Genomic DNA, 19253 nt, shown 5'->3' with positions numbered 1-19253 from the left:
ATACATCTACCTTTGTCTCTTATTTGTGTTGCTATCGTTTGCATTCCTCTTATTAGGCTTGAATTTCTGAAAGGTAAAGTTTATGTTTTATTCATCTTTGTATCCTCAGTGCTTGCAGAGTACCTGCATAAACATAGTGTAGACGTATGGTGAATGAAAAAACAGCAAGTTGATTCAGATGTCAAAATGGGTTTATCTCTCATCTTTCCTTAAGTTTCACTGAAGCAAAAAAACAGAAACAAAACTGAAAACAAATAAAGGGGAAAAAATGCTGCTGTTAGTAAACAGGAAATGGTAAAACTAAGAAGCCAGAAACGTACAGAATTTTGTAGAAGATACAAAGTAAATCCAATTATGTTTTAAAAATCCAATGCCAATCACCTGTGACTTAATACAAACCAAAAGGAGTCCCTCTGGAAAGTCAGAATTACTTGGTTTCTCTAACAAGTTCTGAAAGTTTGTGTAAATTAGTACTGGTTTTTTGAGAGGGAAAACTTGCAGCATCTATTAAAATGAAATATGCATAGCTAATGATCCAGCATTTCTGCCTCTAAGAAGCCATTTATTGCAAATATTTGCATTTGTATGTGAAGAGTTGGTCACTGCATAATTAAAATAGCAAAATATTGGAAACAATATACATGTCCATCAATGGGTTACAGATTAAATAAATAATGTGACACCCACTGTAGGAAACCACATATAACTTTTAGAGAGGAATAAAAGATGTGCAATGCCCACGATACATTCTTCAAGTGAAAAAAATGCATATGCATGCGCAGGTGCACATTTGTAAATGCATAGAAAAAAAGTGGGATGACAGACATTGAATTGTATCTGCCTTTGGGGAGTGGGACTGGGAGGTTGCTAAGGGGGATTTTTCTCTTTTTCCTTTTTCACTTCTATATTACAATCACTTTTATAACTAAAGAGCAATATAAACAGTTTAACAATTTAAACAAAAAAAATTTCCAGACATGGAATGGGGGGGTGCTGAGAGCAAAACCGGCCATAGTTAGTCCATAAGGAACAATCGAATGACTTCTAGATAGTCAGGATTAGTACTTAGAGTTATTTCACTATCTAGGACTGCTCATTACAGATCTGGCCCATTGTCTTCTAATATGAATAGTAGGGTCAGTTAGAGAAGGAGGCAGTATTCCAGCTAACTCCAGGTTGGCACGACAAAAGCAGCAGTGAATTTCCACTATGTGTTTATCCTCATTAGTAATTCTTCCTCCACATCTGGCCAGCAAGTACAGCTTTAGCCCCTAGGAATCCCCTAACAATGGCTAGAAGAGATGGTGGGTTGAGAGAACTCAACTAGAGCACCTCACAACAGGTAGCTGACCACAGCATTGATTATCCAGGCATGGACTGTGCATTGGACATTTGTGACCTAAAGAAGGGCCCTCTGCTGCCATCCACTCTTCCTGAAGGACCCAAATAATATCTACTTGTTTGTCTACCTGCTTGCTCACTCACCAGAGCCAGTATATAGTATCCTGCTTGAGGAGAGTGAAGTAGGGGAAGGGAAACAGAACCATATGAGACAGAATTGTTTTATAGTTGGAGAGGTTCAGTGCTGTGCTTATCTCTGGGGCTTATAAGTCTGACACTGACTCTTGGCTGAGATAAGGGCAGTGGACTGATTAATGATTTATAATGCACTAAAGTTTGGAACTGCCCTGGTGGTACCCACTGCTGGTTTATTAGGACTTATGCCTGGCATTACAAGTCAGATAGTCTGTCTTGGCTATGTGTACAGAAGGCCATGAAATACACTACTGGAGACTTTTAGGATGCCTCCTGAAACTAAGATTTATCATACAAATCTTGGTGATTTTATCCAGAGAGGCAGCATGTTGTGTGTGAATAATAAGGACTTTGGGAAGCTGTACTTGGAAGGCTCTTGGGCCCCTGATGTTTGCCTGTATTCTGTTTCTACTGCTTTACTGTATAATTTACATTTATTGAAAACCTTACGTGAGACTGCTTTGTGGAGTCTCACAAATCCTTTCAATTATCTGTTGTAATGTTTGCAAGAACCTTGAATAAAATATAGCTGTAGTAGTTTTTTAATGCTGCATAACAAATTACTGAAAATTTAGCAGCTTAAACCAACACTCATTTATTAATTCAAGTAGGTCAGAAATCAGGGCATGATGTAGTTGTGTTCTCTGCTTAGGGTCTCAAAAGGCTAAGATGGTGGTATTGGCTAGACTGCATTATCATCTGGAGCTTGCCATCATCTTGCAAACTCACACAGATGTGGCAGGATTCAGTTCTTTGGGGTTGTATGAAGGAGGTCCCTGTTTCCTTGCTTGCTGTCAGCTACTTTCTTGTTGGGGTCACTCTCAGGCCTAGAGAGGCCTATATTCCTTGACTATGGCTCCTTTCAAGGGCCCTCTCACACTTTCAATCTCTTTAATTAAGAAGAGTCCATTCCCTTTAAGGGATAACCTAATTAGGTCAGATTCATGCAGGATAATCTCTCTATTTAAGGCCATCTGATTTGGTATTTTAATTATATCTGCAAAATCCCAGTAGCACTTATATTAGTGTTTGATTGAATAACTGAGAGAAGACCTCTGTATTCCAGAGGGTGCAGATATTGGGGGCCATCTTAGAATTCTGCCTTCCTCAACTGCTCCCAATTGTTAATTGAGTTTATTAATACAGACCATAGCATTGTGTTCCATGGAGCCACAGGAAGTAGAAGAAGACTCTGGGGTATGAGAGCACTCCCTCATTTTACCAGGGCAATCTTACTTTTATCTACTGTACAAAAATTACAGTCTGTAGAAATTACAGCTATTATATTTTGTTTATATTTTTCTTTTGGTAATCACATCTAGCCTCATAATTTTAAATTGTATATGTATACTTGTATTTCTTTCTTTCTTTCTTTTTTTTTTGGCCTCACTGCACAGCTTGCAGGGTCTTAGTTCCCCAACCAGGGATTGAACCTGGGCCTCAGCAGTGAAAGCACAGAGTCCTAACCACTGGACCTCCAGGGAATTCCCTATACTGGTATTTCTTAAATGTATTGATCTGGCCTGAACTTCTGCCCAGACTCATAGTTAACAGCCTTCCTGACATCTCCATTTGGATACATAATAGGCATATCAAACTTAAGATTTCCAGAATAAAACTGATATTTCCCTCTAAAATTACATCTCTTGTCCTTAGAATATCTAGTGGGCTGACTGGTAAAGGTCCTCCCCTATACGAAGCTAGTCTGTACAAAATGGGAAACGTAGGTGTTTTTCAAATGTGCAGACACCAAAATAAAGTGTCATAGAACATTAAGAAACAGGGAATGGCCCAAAGAAAGGCACAAAATAAATCTCCAAAAACCAACACTAAAGAAATAGAGACACATGGATTACCTGAAAAGGAATTCAAAATACCCATCATAAAAATGTTCAACAAACTTAGGAAAATGATACATGAAAAAACAAGTAGAAAATTAATTAAAAAACCCAGAAAACTTTTGAGCTGAAAAACATGGTAGCCGAACTGGAAAATTCACTAGGATTATTCAACAGCTGACTTGATCAAGCAGAAGAAAAGATGAGACATTTGAAATTATGCAATCAGAGGAGAAAAAGGAAAAATAATAAAAAAGAGTGAAGAAAGCTCAAGGGACTTATAGGATACTGTAAAATGTATCAATATATGCATTATGAAAATTCTAGAAGAAGAAGAGAGAGACAAGGGCAGAAAGCTTATTTAAAGAAATAATGGTTGAAAACTTCCCAAATCTGGGGAAGGAAGTGGACATTCAAATTAAAGAAGCCTATAGTTAAAAATACTGTACTAAATACTTAAAAATTTGTTAAGAGGTTAAATCTCATTTTATGCACTTCTTTTTTGCCACAATCAAACAAGCAAACAAAGAAAACCCCTGCATCTTGTATAGTATTCTACTCAGAAGTAGAAATGTCATCTTTCAGTTGCTTAGTCTCAAATCTTAAACTCATCCTTAACTACTCTCCCTCTCATCCCTGACATCCCATCTGTCAACAAATCCTATTGCTTCTACTGAGAGGCAGGTTTCCTCTAAACTTAATGAAGTTCAAACTTTCAGGCCCCTTACTTGCATGAACTCCTTTCCAGATCCTGGGAGGCAGCCTGGCAAAGTGTTCACATGGCCATATGTTTTTGTGCAATTTGCACAAATCTTTTTTAAGGTTAAAAAATTAAAACATAATTCACATATGATACATTTTACCCTTTTAGAATATAAAACGGAGTGATTTTTAGAATACTTAAAAAGTTGTTCGACTACCATAACTATATAATTCTAGATCATTTTCATCACCCCCCTCTTCCAAAAAAACCCATACTCATTCTTTCCATTCTTCCTTCCTCCCCAGACCCTGCAACTACTAAGCTACTTTCTGTCTCTGTGAATTTGTCTATTCTGAACCGTTCATATAGCTGTAATCATATAACACATGGCTTTTGTTTCTAGCTTCTTTCATCTAGCATGATGTTTTCAAAGTTCATCTATAGCAGTCCTTAATTCTTTGTTACTTCCAAATATTATTCCATTGTATGGATATACTGCATCATGTTTATCCATTTATCAGTTAATGGACATTTGGATTTTCTTTCTACTTTTTGGCTATTATGAATATGCTGCTATGAATATTCATGTACAAGTTTTTGTGTGGATATATGTTTTAAATTCTCTTGGGTAGTGTGGTTGGGTGAATATTGTGTTGGCTCCCCACAGATATGCACATCCTACTCCCCAGGGCCTGTGAATATATTACCGTACATGGACAAAGAGACTTTGAAGATATGATTAATTTAAGGATCTTGAGATGGAGAGATTATCTGAGTGTCCCAGTGTAATCACAAGTGTCCTTATAAGAGGAAGCTAAGGAGTTCAGAGAAGGCAGAGAAGGAGATGTCATGACAGAAGAGAAGTTGAAGTGATGCAAAGAAGGGGCTGTGAGCAGAGGAATGCAAGTGGCTTCTAGAAGCTGAAAAAGGAGAGAAAATGGGTACTTCTCTAGAGCCTCCAGAAAGAACACAGCCCTGATGACACCTACAGAACTTTAAAATAATAATTTTGTGTTGTGTTGTGTTATATGTATTGTTTTGTCATAATTTGTTACAGTTCAACCACAGGAATCGTATTTTGGAACTTGGAAGTGGGTTACTGCTGCAACAAATACCTAAAAATGCAGAAGTGGCTTTGAAACTGGCTAGTGAACAGAGCTGGAAAAATTCTAGCTAAAAGTGCATGATTGAAAAAGCCTAGATTGCCTTGAACATACTGTTAGTAGAAATATGGATGGTAATGAATCTCTGCTAAGGAGGACTCAGAATGAAGTGAAGAGCATGGTACGGAAAATCTGTATCTTCTTAGAGAACACCTAAATGATCATGAAAAGACTGCTGGTAGCAATGTGGACTCTAAGCTCACTACTAATGAGGGCTTGGAAGGAAATGAGGAACATGTTAACATGGAAAATGGAGTAAAGGGGATCTTTGTTATACAGTGGCTGAATTGTATCATACACTTATGTGGAAAGCATAACTTGTATGAGGTTAATTTGATATTTAGCTGAAGAGATTTCCAAGCAAAATTTTGAAGGTATGGCCTGATTTCTACTTGCTGTTTGTAGTAAAATACAAGAGGAAAGAGTAAATTGAAAGAACTATTAAGCAAAAAGAAACCAGGACTTGACTTGGGAAATGTTCATCCTATTCAGACTACAAAAAAATGCTAAAATTAGGAGATTCACTACCAGGAAAGTGTGCTCTGGAAATAAAGTCAGGGTGTGCCTGGGCAAACCTTTCTAAGGATTAAAGTGCCTTGTAAGGATCAAAATGCTTAGGTAGGTGTTTCATGGAACCTGTTAGACATCTTAGAAGAAGCCAGGAATAGAGATGAGATTATCCAGGAAAGATCTGTGAGGAACCTCTTGTGCAGTGGAGAAATCTTCAAGATATAAATGGGAGACCCACAAGGCTCTTTAGACTGTTGTATCAACAGAAACACTGCCAGAATGGACTGAAAGGAATACAGAGAGGACAAAATAAAAGAAGACTGCCAGACTCCTAAAATTCTATAAGCAGGAAACAGGCTGATAAATCTACTCAGCTGCAAACCTTGCTTTCCTACCAGGAAAAGGAAGAATGATGCAGAGGGTAGAGCCAAAGGCACAGAGAAATGAGTCTTGAGCCACAGAGTTTATTCCCTGGCCTTGAAACCTCATGGAGTTTGCCTGGGTGAATTTTGATATTGGTTTTGAGTGTAGACTACTTTTGTCCTTCCATTTTTTTTTTCCCGTTCTGCATGGGAATCTCTGTAACTGTTATCCTATGCCTATTGCACAATCATATTTTGGAAGCAGATTGACTGTTTTCTAGCTTTACAGGTCTACAGATGGAAGGTGATTTGGACCCAGGATAGATTGTATACAGAACCTTACCTATGCCTAACTTAGATGCTTTACATGATGAAATTTGGGACTTTTGAGCTGATGAGATTTAGATGAGAATTTTGTACATGAGTTGATTTTGTAATGAGTGAGAATTTTGGAGAACTTGAGTTGGGGTGGATGCATTTTCAAGTGGTTAGACATGAATCTTTGGGGACAGGGACCTTACTGGTAGGCTAAACAATGGGTTTTCAAAGATGTCCATGTCTTGACCCCTGAACCTGTGAATATTCTACCTTACAGGATAAAAGAGAATCTGCAGATATGATTAATTTAAAGATATTGAGAAAGAGAGATTATCCTGGATTATGTCAGTGGTCCCAAAGTAATAACAAAGGTACTTACATGAGGGAGACAGGGGAGTTGGAGAAGACAGAGAAAGAGATGCAATGATAGAAATAAAATCAAAGTAGGAGACATAACGACAGACACAGAGACTGAAGTAATGTGAGAAAGGTGTCACTAGCCAAGGAATGAGGTAGCCTCTAGGAGCTGGAAAAGGTTAAGGAACAGATTCTCTCATGAAGTCTCTAGAAAGATCAAAGCCCTGATGACACTTTGATTTTAGGACTTCTGACCTCCAGGACTGTGAGATGATAAATCTGTATTGTTTTAAGCCACTAAGTCTGTGGTCATTTGCTACAGATCAGCAATAAGAAAGGAGTACAGGTATGTGCCTAGGCCTGAAATGCTAGGTAAAATTAAGATCTTTTAACTATAATTTCTACCCTGACTTCCACTATGTTGCAATTTCTCTCATGTCATGTGGTGATGGAATGGCCACAGGCATTTTGGGGAGACAGATAAAAGGAAGTTACATAGGAATACCTTTAGTATAGATTTAATGGAATATATTTATATGGTTTGCAATCATGTCTCCCGTAGTTAACCTGTTGTTAGTCATCTAGAGTAGAAATGGCTTCCAGAAATACTCTGTTCATTGTGTCAATTCCCCTGACATGAAGGTACAGGGCCAAGGAAAGTATTGCGACATGAATATGTCCTTTGGTTCTCAGTGTGTAGGTGGAGGAAGAGAAACAAGTCTTCAAATGTAGGGAGTCAGAGGTTTTCCCAAATTTGACAATCCTAAAATTTTACAAGCTGTTATCAATGAAAAATTGTAAAGATGAAACAGATGTTTCCAAATTATCAGGAATAAAAACCATGGTAGAGGAAAGCCTGGATTATTTTTCTATTATCGCCATAGAAAATGATATTACAAAATATTTGTCATGTGAACAGACTGTCAAAGAGCATGAGGCCAACATGTAGGGGGAGAAAAGAGTATCACAGATGTGTGCTATTATGTTATTTTTCTGGATTTAATGATGTTTATGACATTTGTCAGCTTTTCAAATTGTATTCTATTAATTTTAATTTGTAATTTAAAATTCATAGTTTCTTTTTTTCATCTTAAGTAAACATTCACTTTTGTACTTAATTATGTATTCCTAATTTTGCATTATTTTTTGAAAGAAGGTGTCTGTAATTTACAAGTTCAGATCCTACTTCTGGCTATATCTTTAATATTTACCCAGAAATCAATCCTTCTCACCACCTCCACTGCTACTACCCCATTCCAGGACACTACCATTTCTTGCCTATATTATTGCAATAACTTCCTAACTGTTCTCTTTGACTCCACTTTGACCCACTTTCCCTTCATCCTCAACACAGCATTCAAAGTGATCCTGGTAATGTCATGTAATGCAGGGTAATTAAGGTAACATGCTATAACCAAATGTAGTGTAATGTAACATAACAATGTAAGTCAGACCATGGGTTCTACCTGTTCAAAACCTTCCAGAGGGCTTCCACTTTACTCAGAGTAAAAGCCAAAATCTTTGAAATGTCTTACAGGATTCTACCTCTGCCTGTGCAACTACCTCCAAACTCCTCAAATTAACTTATCACCTACTCTTCTCACTTACCCTCCTCCAGAACTTCTAGTCTTCTTGCTGTCCACAAGTCAGGCTTGCTTTCATGTCAGGTGCTTATACTTCCTGTTCCCTCTGTTTAGAACGATCTTCCACCCAGATATTAGCATGATTTGCTCCCTCGCCTCCTTTAGGTTTTTGCTAAAATGTCACCCTCTGAGTAAAGCTTCCCTGGCCACCCTAACAATTACACTCTCCATACATGCATAAACACACACCCAGACCCACACACCCACACACACACTGTCTCTCTCTCTTTCTCTCCATCTCCCTTTCTTTATATTTCTCCTTAGCATTTTCATTGTCTTCTGGGTTTGGTTTGTTGTGAAACCTGAAATCAAATAAATTTTTTATTGATTCAATTTCAGATAATACATCCAGATAGTATACGTTTCAGCATATCAATGAGGAAGATGTCATTTTGAATTTGATTACTTTAAATACAGTTTTTGTTAGTTTTTGGATGATTCACAATCCCTATTCACAACCCAAGAATATTCTTGGGTTTACTCCATGATTGCATAATACACTTATTTTCCTTGTAAAGTGTTGGTTATAAATTTGTACTCTTATTTCACATAATTTTCCCTGGTTCAATCAGAGAGCATTTCTTTTTTCTTTAACTTCTCTTGTTGACACTATTGACAGAATCACCATGGCACTTGACTACATTAAGATATATGCCATTCTTAGAAAAATCTATTTATGGAAAGGGAAACAGAGCTAGTTAATTTCATTTATAGTATCCAGTTTTATTGCAATAATAAGAAATGGCAATGAGAGAAAAACTGCTTCCTTTGAAAACAGAGGCCAAGATAACTTATTTTATTGCTAGGAAAAGGAAAGTTTAAAAGCAAAGAAATGAGTTTTTTTTTTTTTTTTTTTTTTGTATGTGCAACATTGGAAATTGCTTTTTAAAGCCCTCGGTCAACAGATGTTGCACCTATAAAAGTGGAGACCCCAGTTTGATCATCCTATTTAAAAAAACTCCATAATTATTTTCAGACATAAAATACATTTTAATTGAATGATTCATCAAGGATTCCTTTCAAATTCCAGAGTTGGTGGAAATGCAGTTTTATTTATTGGTCACAGTTCTAAATTTTGTACTTTAAAGTTTCATGGAGAAACTCATTTAGAAGTATGTTTTAAAGTGAATTGAAATTGATTCCTCAAAGGATAGCTAATTATGGAATGATTGCTTTTCATATAAACTAAAGCATTTCCTCCACCTCTATTATTGCTTAGCTTGAATTAAAAAATTTCAATTTATGTAGGCACGATTCTGATGAAGAGAATTGACTTAACTGTTCACTTTTAAAGTCAAATGATTCATTCATTCATTAGAAACATTTATCACGAGCCAGTTGGGAGTTGGTACTCTGCTAGGGGCTGGGAAAACTTTCTGGAGAAAATGATGCCAAAATTGAGTTGGCAAAAATAAGCATTTATTTTATTTTAAATGTTTAAGCTACTGTCTTTTAGCTGTGGCCCACTTTTCTAATATTCTACTTCGTAATTCTGAGGTGAACTACATTTCTTTTTTGATAGGTGACTGCATCACGCCCTGACGACTGGGTATACTGGAGAGGGCTGGGAGGCTAGAGAAGGCAGAAGGGACTTGCTCATTCTACTTACTTCCTGGGCATTTAGTATCTCAACAGCAGCACTGCTCCCTGCAGTGACACTAAACTCCAGCAACAGCAGTTGTTTTCAGCTTGTATTTTTTCCACACAATTAGAACTAGCCTTATGAGCTCCTTGAAGACATCAGCTGACTGGTGCCCCTATTTAGAGGTCTGAGTGGCAGCTTCAAGTTTTCATAATTCCTTACATTACCATCTTCCATTTGTCCCCTAAGCTAGAGGTGGAAGCTGCTTCCTAGAGTTAGTACATCTGTGGTCCTTCAGAGTCCCCTTTCTGTCTTTCCAGTTTTCTAGTACATGATTATCCATTCCTTATATTAAACTTTCTTTGTTAAATACTTGATATAGTTTCTACCCCTTGCCTGGACCTTGACTGATACAGAAACTGATGTGTCTCCAATCATTTAAAAAATTAGTTTCATTTCTCAAGTTTCTCTTGATATATTGATAACCTCTGGCAATGTCTGTGATCTTTATAAATTCTATATGTGTATACATGCTCACACAATCTATGGCCTCAGTAGTTTTACAAATGCAGGAAATGGAAGCGTTACTAATTAGGATGTTTTAAATATCTTCCCTGAAAATGGGATGGCCTGTTATAAGATGACAAATTATATTTTTATTACTCTGCTCTTTCTTATAAGCTTTACTTGAAGAATAATTAACAAAATTTTATTAGTAGGTGTGGCAAACCTACAATGTAATTATCTATAAAGGAAATTACTGGATATGTAAATATTATGCTTGCCCAAGGTATACATGCATCCTAGGTAATTAAAAATGAGCACACATTGGGCAAACTAGGGAGTTGAAATCATTGGCTGTTACGCTACTGGTAAAGTTTAATTTAATTCTAACCAATTTACAAGTTAAAACGGCACTCAACTGTTTCAAATTTCTATGAAAACACATCCATATTATTTATAAAACCAAACAGATAGTCCATACAACTATTGGCATTTCTTCTCCGTTATTTTGCTCAGAGTGACTCCATTCTTTACTTGATTTATCCATTTGAAATTTTTGTTTGATTCTATGAAATAAACTGAAAAAAGTCAACAGAAACAAATTCAGTTTGAATATTGAGATTAGAAACTCTTGCTTAGTGTGATCTGCAGCCTTATTAAGCATTTAAAATAGTGACTTGTAGAGTGCAGGCTATTTTTTAAGCTTTTCTATAAAGAAGCGCTATAGAATATAAATCCTCTAATACAGTCCATGGATAGCTGAATTTATGAAATCTTTTTATAAAGACGGTTTGGCATACTGTTTCAAATATTAGATAGTTAAAATGATGTTACTGGGACTTCCCTGGTGGAGCAGTGGTTAAGAATCCGCCTGCCAATGCAGGGGACACGGGTTCAAGCCCTGGTCCGGGAGGATCCCACATGCTGTGGAGCAACTAAGCCCCTGTGCCACAACTACTGAGCCTGTGCTCTAGAGACCACGCACCACAACTACTGAGCCCGCGTGCTGCAACTACTGAAGCCCACGTGCCTAGAGCCTGTGCTCCGCAACTAGAAGCCACCGCAATGAGAAGTCTGTGCACCTCAAGGAAGAGTAGCCCCCGCTCGCCACAACTCGAGAAAGTTAGCTCACAGCAAAGAAGACCCAACACAGCCAAAAATAAAAAAACAAAACAAAACAAAAATGATGCTACTCATTTCCTGATGAATTCTCTGAACTTTTAAATTCAATCCATCTTTACATGTGTTTAAAAAATGTTTTTTTATCACAGAAAAATATATATTTTTTACTCTTTAAATATTTTTGTTGCTGTCATTTAGATGTTTTGTTTTTTAAAATCCACGTTTTGTTCTTTAATCTAGAATTTGAATGGTCTGTAGTTTAGAAATATCTCTGTCAGTAACTGACACATTAAATAGCTCAAAGAGTTGAAAATACTCTTAAAATGATCTCATCCTGATGCCTCAAAATCTGGAGAACGAATCCTGGCTAATTTTAGGTGCAGAGGCAGGAAGACTTTGTTTAAGGACATGAAATAGATATTTTAAAATTACCCTTTATCTGGTTACTTTTCCAGAAAAAAACTTACGAAATAATTAATAAAATGGTATTTCAAAATCACTTATTTCAAAATCACTCATATTCCTATTTAATCCAAATTCCAGCAGGAGAGACAGAAGATACAGTTAAAAGGCAACATTTGAGGAGATAAGGACGGTTAATTTTTCAAAACTGATGAAAAACAGGAACCCACGGATAAAGTACACAAGAATAATGTATACCAACCTCATGCATGAACACAGTTGTGAAAAATACCCCTGACAGGATGGAACTGAATATAGTTTATATAGAAGGTCATGATCATCATTATATCATGATCATGGACTCTGAGGCATACACAGACCATTTCCCAGTCTGCCGTTAGCCTCCTCTGAGCTGAGCAATTTTCTCTTTCTGGCTTGCCGAAAAGCTTTCTTATTTTGCTTCTTATGACTGACTCTTTTGATGAAGGTTCCCATAGCAGAGTTTTTGGGGGCTCTAAGTGACATTTTCCTGTATGCCACAGTCCTCTCCTTTTGAGGCAAGGGGGGGATGAAGAAAGGAAGTAAGGGAGTTGGAAGCTGGAGCTAGTTTTGGGGGATGGTCAACCATGACCTCATACTATTACTGGATCCATCCTATCTCCTCGGGGCTCTGCTACTCAATCTGCTCCATTTTCCAGTATTCTGGCTCATGGTGATTTGCTTTGGGGCTCCATTATTTCCTGCACAAGTTCAGGACAAATAGCAATTCGTAGTTCATTGGATAAATATATATATACCTGAAATATAATCCTACCATACAGCTTTTGGGCCCCAAGATAATCATTGAATCTGTTTTAGGGTCCCTGACCATTCCATGACATTGGGATGTTACTAATTATTGTAACAGTGCGAAGAATGTATTACATAGAGTGTACAGAGGATTTTTAAGGATTGATGCTATCCAACTGCACACATCAACCTACTAGTGTCCTATCTCTGACCAGGCTCCAAATAATGCTCATTTGACCTCATTAAAAGAAAATGGGGGAAGGGAGAAAGAATATACCAAAAATATTAATAATGATTATATATGGGGATGAAGTCACAGATTACTTTTACTATTATCTTTATACTTCTTTTAACTTTCTAATAATTTTAAATGAACATTTATTAATTTTATATTGATAAAAAAAGCCATGAAAGAAACACACACAAAAAAAGTTTTAAGAATCTATTATGTTCCCAGAACTTTGTCTAGTATCTTCTAGTGGTTATTCCTGTAGAAACATAAGATAATTTCTTTTGTTTACAATTTTTTATTGTTACAAAAGCATCCATAAGTAGATATTTCTACTTCAAACCTTATTTGGGATATGTACATTGCTTCTCTAGCAAGTAGACTTCTGTTCTCTTCATTAGGTTTTCTCATTCTCATTTTTTTTTTTTTTTTACTTACTGCCATCTCTTCACATCTGTCTCTTTACCATGACACACAAAATGAATCATCTAACAGTAATCTCCTAGGTGTCAATATCTAGCTACAGATTGGAATTTAATTCCCTTTCCTCCATATGATCTTGTTTCTAGAGGTCTCTTATCAGAGCAAATTCTCTTATTTTCACATTAAAAATTGCTACTGTCAGAGAAATAACAGCTAGTCCCACACATATGATGAATAAAATTCAAATATTTGATTAAAAGTAAATAACATTAGAAATGTGAAGTTCCAGAATTATACTTCCCCCAACCCCGCCAAATAACTATTATCAAATAAAGCACCCCAGTAGAAATGCAAAAAAAAAATTTAAGAGACTTAACTTTGTGACAAGCATAAAACATTGGGAGTTCAAAAGTAAAAAATGTTTTTGCTCAGATGATGATTTCTTAGACATCAGAAGCATAAGTCAAAATATGTGTATTTAAAATTTAGTTTTAGTAAGCTTATTTTCAAAAAATAAACATGCCCTATTCAACTTTGTCGATGCAAATATTTATAGTAAAATATTGATTCACAAAGTATCCATACAAAAGGCTTGCAAAATTATATATCTGACAGAATTGAAATTCATTTGAAACATACATTAAGTGTTTATTATAGATTCTCTTGCATGAAATTCTTTCAAAAAGTCTGTGAGATATATGGGTTTGATACCCTTATTTTATTGAAGAGGAAGCTGAGGATAGGGAGGGAGCTATAGACCCAAAGGTACCCAGCTAGCCAGTGATGGAGTTGAAAGTTAAACCTCAGTCGTCTGAATCCATTGTCCATGTTCTTACAATTACTAGGCCAAGCTACATGTCTTCATGGAATCATGGGTAGATCCTAACTTCTTAACAACTAATTTAAAAAACTACCAATATAAACTAGTTTTGCCGCTGTTATTCACCACCTTTACCTCTCTCTCTACCTACACTAATAAATATCTCCTTTAAAAATGCCAGAGGTGCATTAAACTACGCACTGGGTCATTTTGCTCTACTGTATTGAGGCCACCTTGCCAGCTGCCCTATAACGAAGTTGGGTGCATCCAAAGCAGAGCAAGCTTGGCAGTGCGATGCAGTAGGCAGAAGGAAGCTCTGAAGTTTGTTTTTAATGGACCTCTTTCAGTTTGCGTATCATTTGGACTCTCAGAGCCTGTAGACTTGCTATGGGGTCACTATTAAGGTTATGGCTGGTGAGGTTCCTTCACAACAGAAATCGGGGATAGACTTCCAAGCATGGTGCTGGAGGGAAGACAGGGCAGAGACTCATGCATGTATATGCAGTGATAACTGGGTGATGGCACTGCCAGCAAGAGGAAGATGGCCAAGGCTCCCAGGGGGTATTGTCTCATCCTAAAGAACCAACGGCAGGTTTAGAATTGCAGATTTAACACAGGAGGCAGTATCAGCTGCAGACATCAGCCCAGAGGCCAGCACTTCTGAAAACCAGCCTGAGACCAGGGGGTGTCTTTTCCTCATGTCAGAAAGATATGTACCTTCCTTCGTACTCACTCAAATTCCATCTTAAGGAGACAAGCAGGGGAAGGCAAGAGGTTACAGAGAATTTCTATTCAGGGAAGATGAACACAACTTAAAGGAACCATGTAACTTCTAAAATTAGATTTAACTTCTAATCATAGAAGAATAAAAGTCAGTTTTTACCCACAATAAAGAGCTGATAGAGGCTGGGACAATGATCAAATTAGTTATGGTCAAAGTAAAACAAGTTAATTCTTTTGCACATTCAAATTGTAGTGTGAATTATACCCTATCACCCCTATACACTGGCATTTACTGAGAATCACTTTTTCCAGGCCCTGTACATTTTTTTATTTAATTCTCCTACAAACCTTGGAGGGGAGGAACCATTATAATCTCCATTTTATAGAAAAGGAAAATGAGGCTTAGAGAGGTTAAGTCATTTTCACAAGGTCATGTAGCTAGTAACATAGCTGCAAAAGAAAAACTGTTTGCTCACTTAAATGTTTTAATTTAAAAATAGTTAAAATACAATTTAGGTGAATTGATTTTTGAAATTTGAAGATGTTCAAGTGGAAGACCTCTGAGTAAAACAGGTTGGGTCTGCTGGTAAAAGTGTATTTTCTTTCTAATTTGCATTTGAGATTTTGGTTTTCAGGAACATTTAAAGAAAACTTAAGCCTAAAAGGAGTAGTCAAAATTCTGTCAATTTTGCTGGCAGTGAGGTCATAACATATGTTCACTAGAAAGACACTTTCAGTACAACTGGAAATAAAAGGCCATTGACCACTCTTCTCATGCTATGCCCATTAAGCAGCCAAAGCAGAAGTCTTCAAGGTATGGACTTTGAGTTAATCAAGTCTTGGTTTAATTCCTGTTCAACCACATAAAAGCTATGTAAGTCAGTGACCACTTTGAGCTTGTTTCCATAAAGTTAACATGGCAACATGGCAAATCAGGATTAAATGAGGCAACATATATAACACTCTGAACATGGTGCCTGCTATATAGGTGGTGCTCAAAACTGACAATTTGCATCTGCCTATCCGTACCCCTGCTTTTTAAAGTTAATCCTAATATTATTCAGTTCCCTGTAGCTTACTATATAGATAAACAATCACTTTAATTCCAGATTTTATTTCATTTTTAAATTTAGCAAATGTAAATGTGCACCTGATGATTTAATGCCTGGGGTTATAAAGACAGAGCAAAAGAAATAATCCCCTGGGATATATTTATCAAATTTAGAAAATGCATTCGCTTACCAGCTCACTGAATTCATTATTGCCTAGGTCAAGTCTTTCCAACTGGGCCAGTTTGTGCATTGACCTATAACAGATGGAGAAAAATATTATTGTGAGGCAGTGCATGACACATTGCTCCAAAAGACATTCCACCCACCTCCCTATCAGATTTACCTGGTGTATAGTGCACAGATACGGGAGTATTTTTTAGGGAGAAGTAAGTTGCAAATATACAGTAACATATGCAAACTGCTGCCTGAGAACCTTTAGTAGCTTACCATGTTTCCAAATGCCAGTCTATGGATGGAGTTCTGGCCTCGCTGCTTAACGAAAATCTGGGAAGCTTGTTAAAAATCTATACCAATAGGAGGTACCGATTGGGGGTACAAAATCCATATTTTTAAGAATCCCCACAGGTTTGGAAACCAACAGATAAACCCAATTCTTAGTAAAGCATTCTAAAATTCCACAATATGGCCACAAATTCATCATCAATCTTGTCATTTTTCACTTCCTTAAATGAAGTTCTGTTATAGAAAAGCTGTTTTTTCTTCTTTTATTGAGGTATAGTTGATTTATAATATTATGTAAGCTTCAGATGTACAACATAGTGATTCACAATTTTTAAAGGTTATATTTCATTTATAATTATTATAAAATATTGGCTATATTCCTTGTGTTGTACTTTATATCCTTGTAGCTCATTTATTTTTTACATAGTAGTTTGTACCTCTTAATCCCCTAACCCTAACTTTTGTACTCATCGTCTCCTAAACATATTGGCTTGAATGATGCTGCAGCTTTGAACAACCTTAAACCTTGGGCAAGAGTTGGTGCCAAAGATTAGACATACCTTAGCACATGTCAGGTGCAATCAGCATTTACCAAACCATTCTCAAGTATAACATACAACATAAGAAAAGAGAGCATTTTTCTGATTTTCAAGTTTTTTATCTCCCTACTAACCAGAATGCTGTCTCCAAGTCTTGACTATACAGAAATTCTGGAGGCATTGTTGACTCAAATCTCAAAAAATTTTTGTTCCTTCATTTTTAAAATTCATGTAGTAATTATCTTATAGGGCTTTTATGAGTAGCAAATGAAATACTACTGTAATTCAGACTCTGTCAGGCACTCAGAAGTGCAAAAAAATGTGTGTACTATTTCTTCACTCAGCAACTGTTATTGAAAGATTATTATGTGCTAGACAACCTTCTCGGGTCTGGGGGATAGCACTGGATGAAAAGAAATAAAAATTCCTCCTCGAAAGTACTTTACATTCCAGTGGAGATGCTAATGACAATAAATAAAACAATTAAGTAAAATAAAATAATATACTAGAAGGTTATAAGTGCCATGAAGAACACTTAAGAAGAGGAGGAAGATAGGAAAAACTCATATAACATGACTGCAGTTTTTAATAGGGTAATCAGGTCTCACTGAGAAGAAATTTGAGCCAATGCTCAAAGGAAATGAAGAAGCATCCTAGTGCCTAGACTCTGAAGCAGGGACACATTGCTTGCTTGAAGAAATCCTAGGTAACCAGTGTGGCTGAAGTAGACTGAGGGACAGGATAAGTAAAGAGATGATAATGGGGAGTTAGAAAATATGGGGTCTTATAGTCCAAGACTTTGGCTTTGATTTTGAGTAAGATGGAGGGTCACTGAAAGGTTTTGATCAAAGGTATATTGAAGTGACTTGTTTTAAAAGGATACCTATGATTTCAGGCTTGTAGACAGACCGAGGAGAACGAAGGTGGAAGCTGGGAGATCAAACAGGCAGTTAATGGAAAGTGCCAAATGAGAGGTGACGGCAGTTTGGTCAGGTTGGTGGCAGCGGAGGGGGTGAGAAGTGGTTGGATTCTGGACATATTTAAGATTAGATTCAAATGTTTTGTTGATGAAATGATTGTGGGGAGTAAGAGAAAGTAGAGTCAAATGTGATTAAAAGTGTGTTTTAGTCTGAACAACTAGAAGGATGAAGTGTAACTGACTGATGGAGAAGACAAGGTGAGCAGGGTTTTGGGTTCATAAAAAGCTTGGTTTTAAATGTTCTCACCCCTGTCCATCCCCCCTCAAATTTCCTCCCCTAAAGATAAATATGTGAAGTGATGGATGTGTTAATTAATTAGATGAGAAGAATCCTTTCACAATGTATACTTCTATTAAATCATCACAATGTACTTTAAATATCCTATAATTTTATTTATCAGTTATACCTCACCTCATAAGGTTGAAAAAAAAAGAAATGCTAAATTTGAAATTTCTATTGTAAAACCAACTAGAGATGTCAAGCAAGAAGTTATATACACAAGTCTGGAGTTCAGGGAAGAAGTCCAGGCAAAATAGATCGTTTGAGCATGGTCAGCATACAGATGGTATCAAGCCTTGAGCATGTGAGATCACCAAAGGAATGAGTGTAGATGAGAAGATAATAGGTCTAAGAAGACCTGAGGATGAGCCAGGAAAGAAGACAGAGAAGCTACTAGGATCACAAGAGAAAAGTCAGAAGAGTGTGAAGAACTGGAAGCCAAGAAAAGATGGTGTTTCAAGGTGGAAGAAATAAAAAATTGTAAGAAAAATTGATGATATACCTGAGAAATGACCACTTGATTGAACAACATGCAGATTAGTGGTGACTTTGAGAAGATCAGTTTTCTGTTTTAAGCCTTTGCTAATGCTCTTTTTCTCCCGTTCAATATGCCTTTATCCATACATCTTCAATACTCTTTATTCAATAACATAAACATATTGATTTCCTACTATCTCTCAACTTTTAAGGTTATCAAGATGAAAGGTGTTTTTCCTATTATCAGGTAGCTCATAATCTTGAAAGAAAATGGTTAAGACAATGGGCCATTTTTACCCAATAGACTAAATGCCATAGAAAATATATGTGTAGGATTCTAAAGAAGTGCTTTTTCAGCATTGGGGAGTGTGAGTAAAAAATAGGAGACTCTACTGACACTTCACTTTGTAGCAGTTGATCAGGCTACAGAATCAGAAGAG

General features: G+C 36.6%; 1 protein-coding gene across 1 annotated transcript in view; it reads right to left on the bottom strand.

Annotated features, from left to right (window-relative positions):
- LRRC7 (leucine rich repeat containing 7) overlaps positions 1-19253 on the bottom strand; it is a 505876-nt gene that overhangs the window by 159016 nt on the left and 327607 nt on the right. The window contains exon 8 of the mRNA XM_036841498.1: positions 16267-16330. Within this exon, the coding sequence (XP_036697393.1) occupies positions 16267-16330 (64 nt within the window). The remainder of the gene's footprint in view (positions 1-16266; positions 16331-19253) is intronic.

This window comes from Balaenoptera musculus, chromosome 1 (genome assembly GCF_009873245.2).
Source record: "Balaenoptera musculus isolate JJ_BM4_2016_0621 chromosome 1, mBalMus1.pri.v3, whole genome shotgun sequence".
Classification (NCBI taxonomy): Eukaryota; Metazoa; Chordata; class Mammalia; order Artiodactyla; family Balaenopteridae; genus Balaenoptera; species Balaenoptera musculus.
This window is presented reverse-complemented; position numbering and strand designations above follow the sequence as displayed.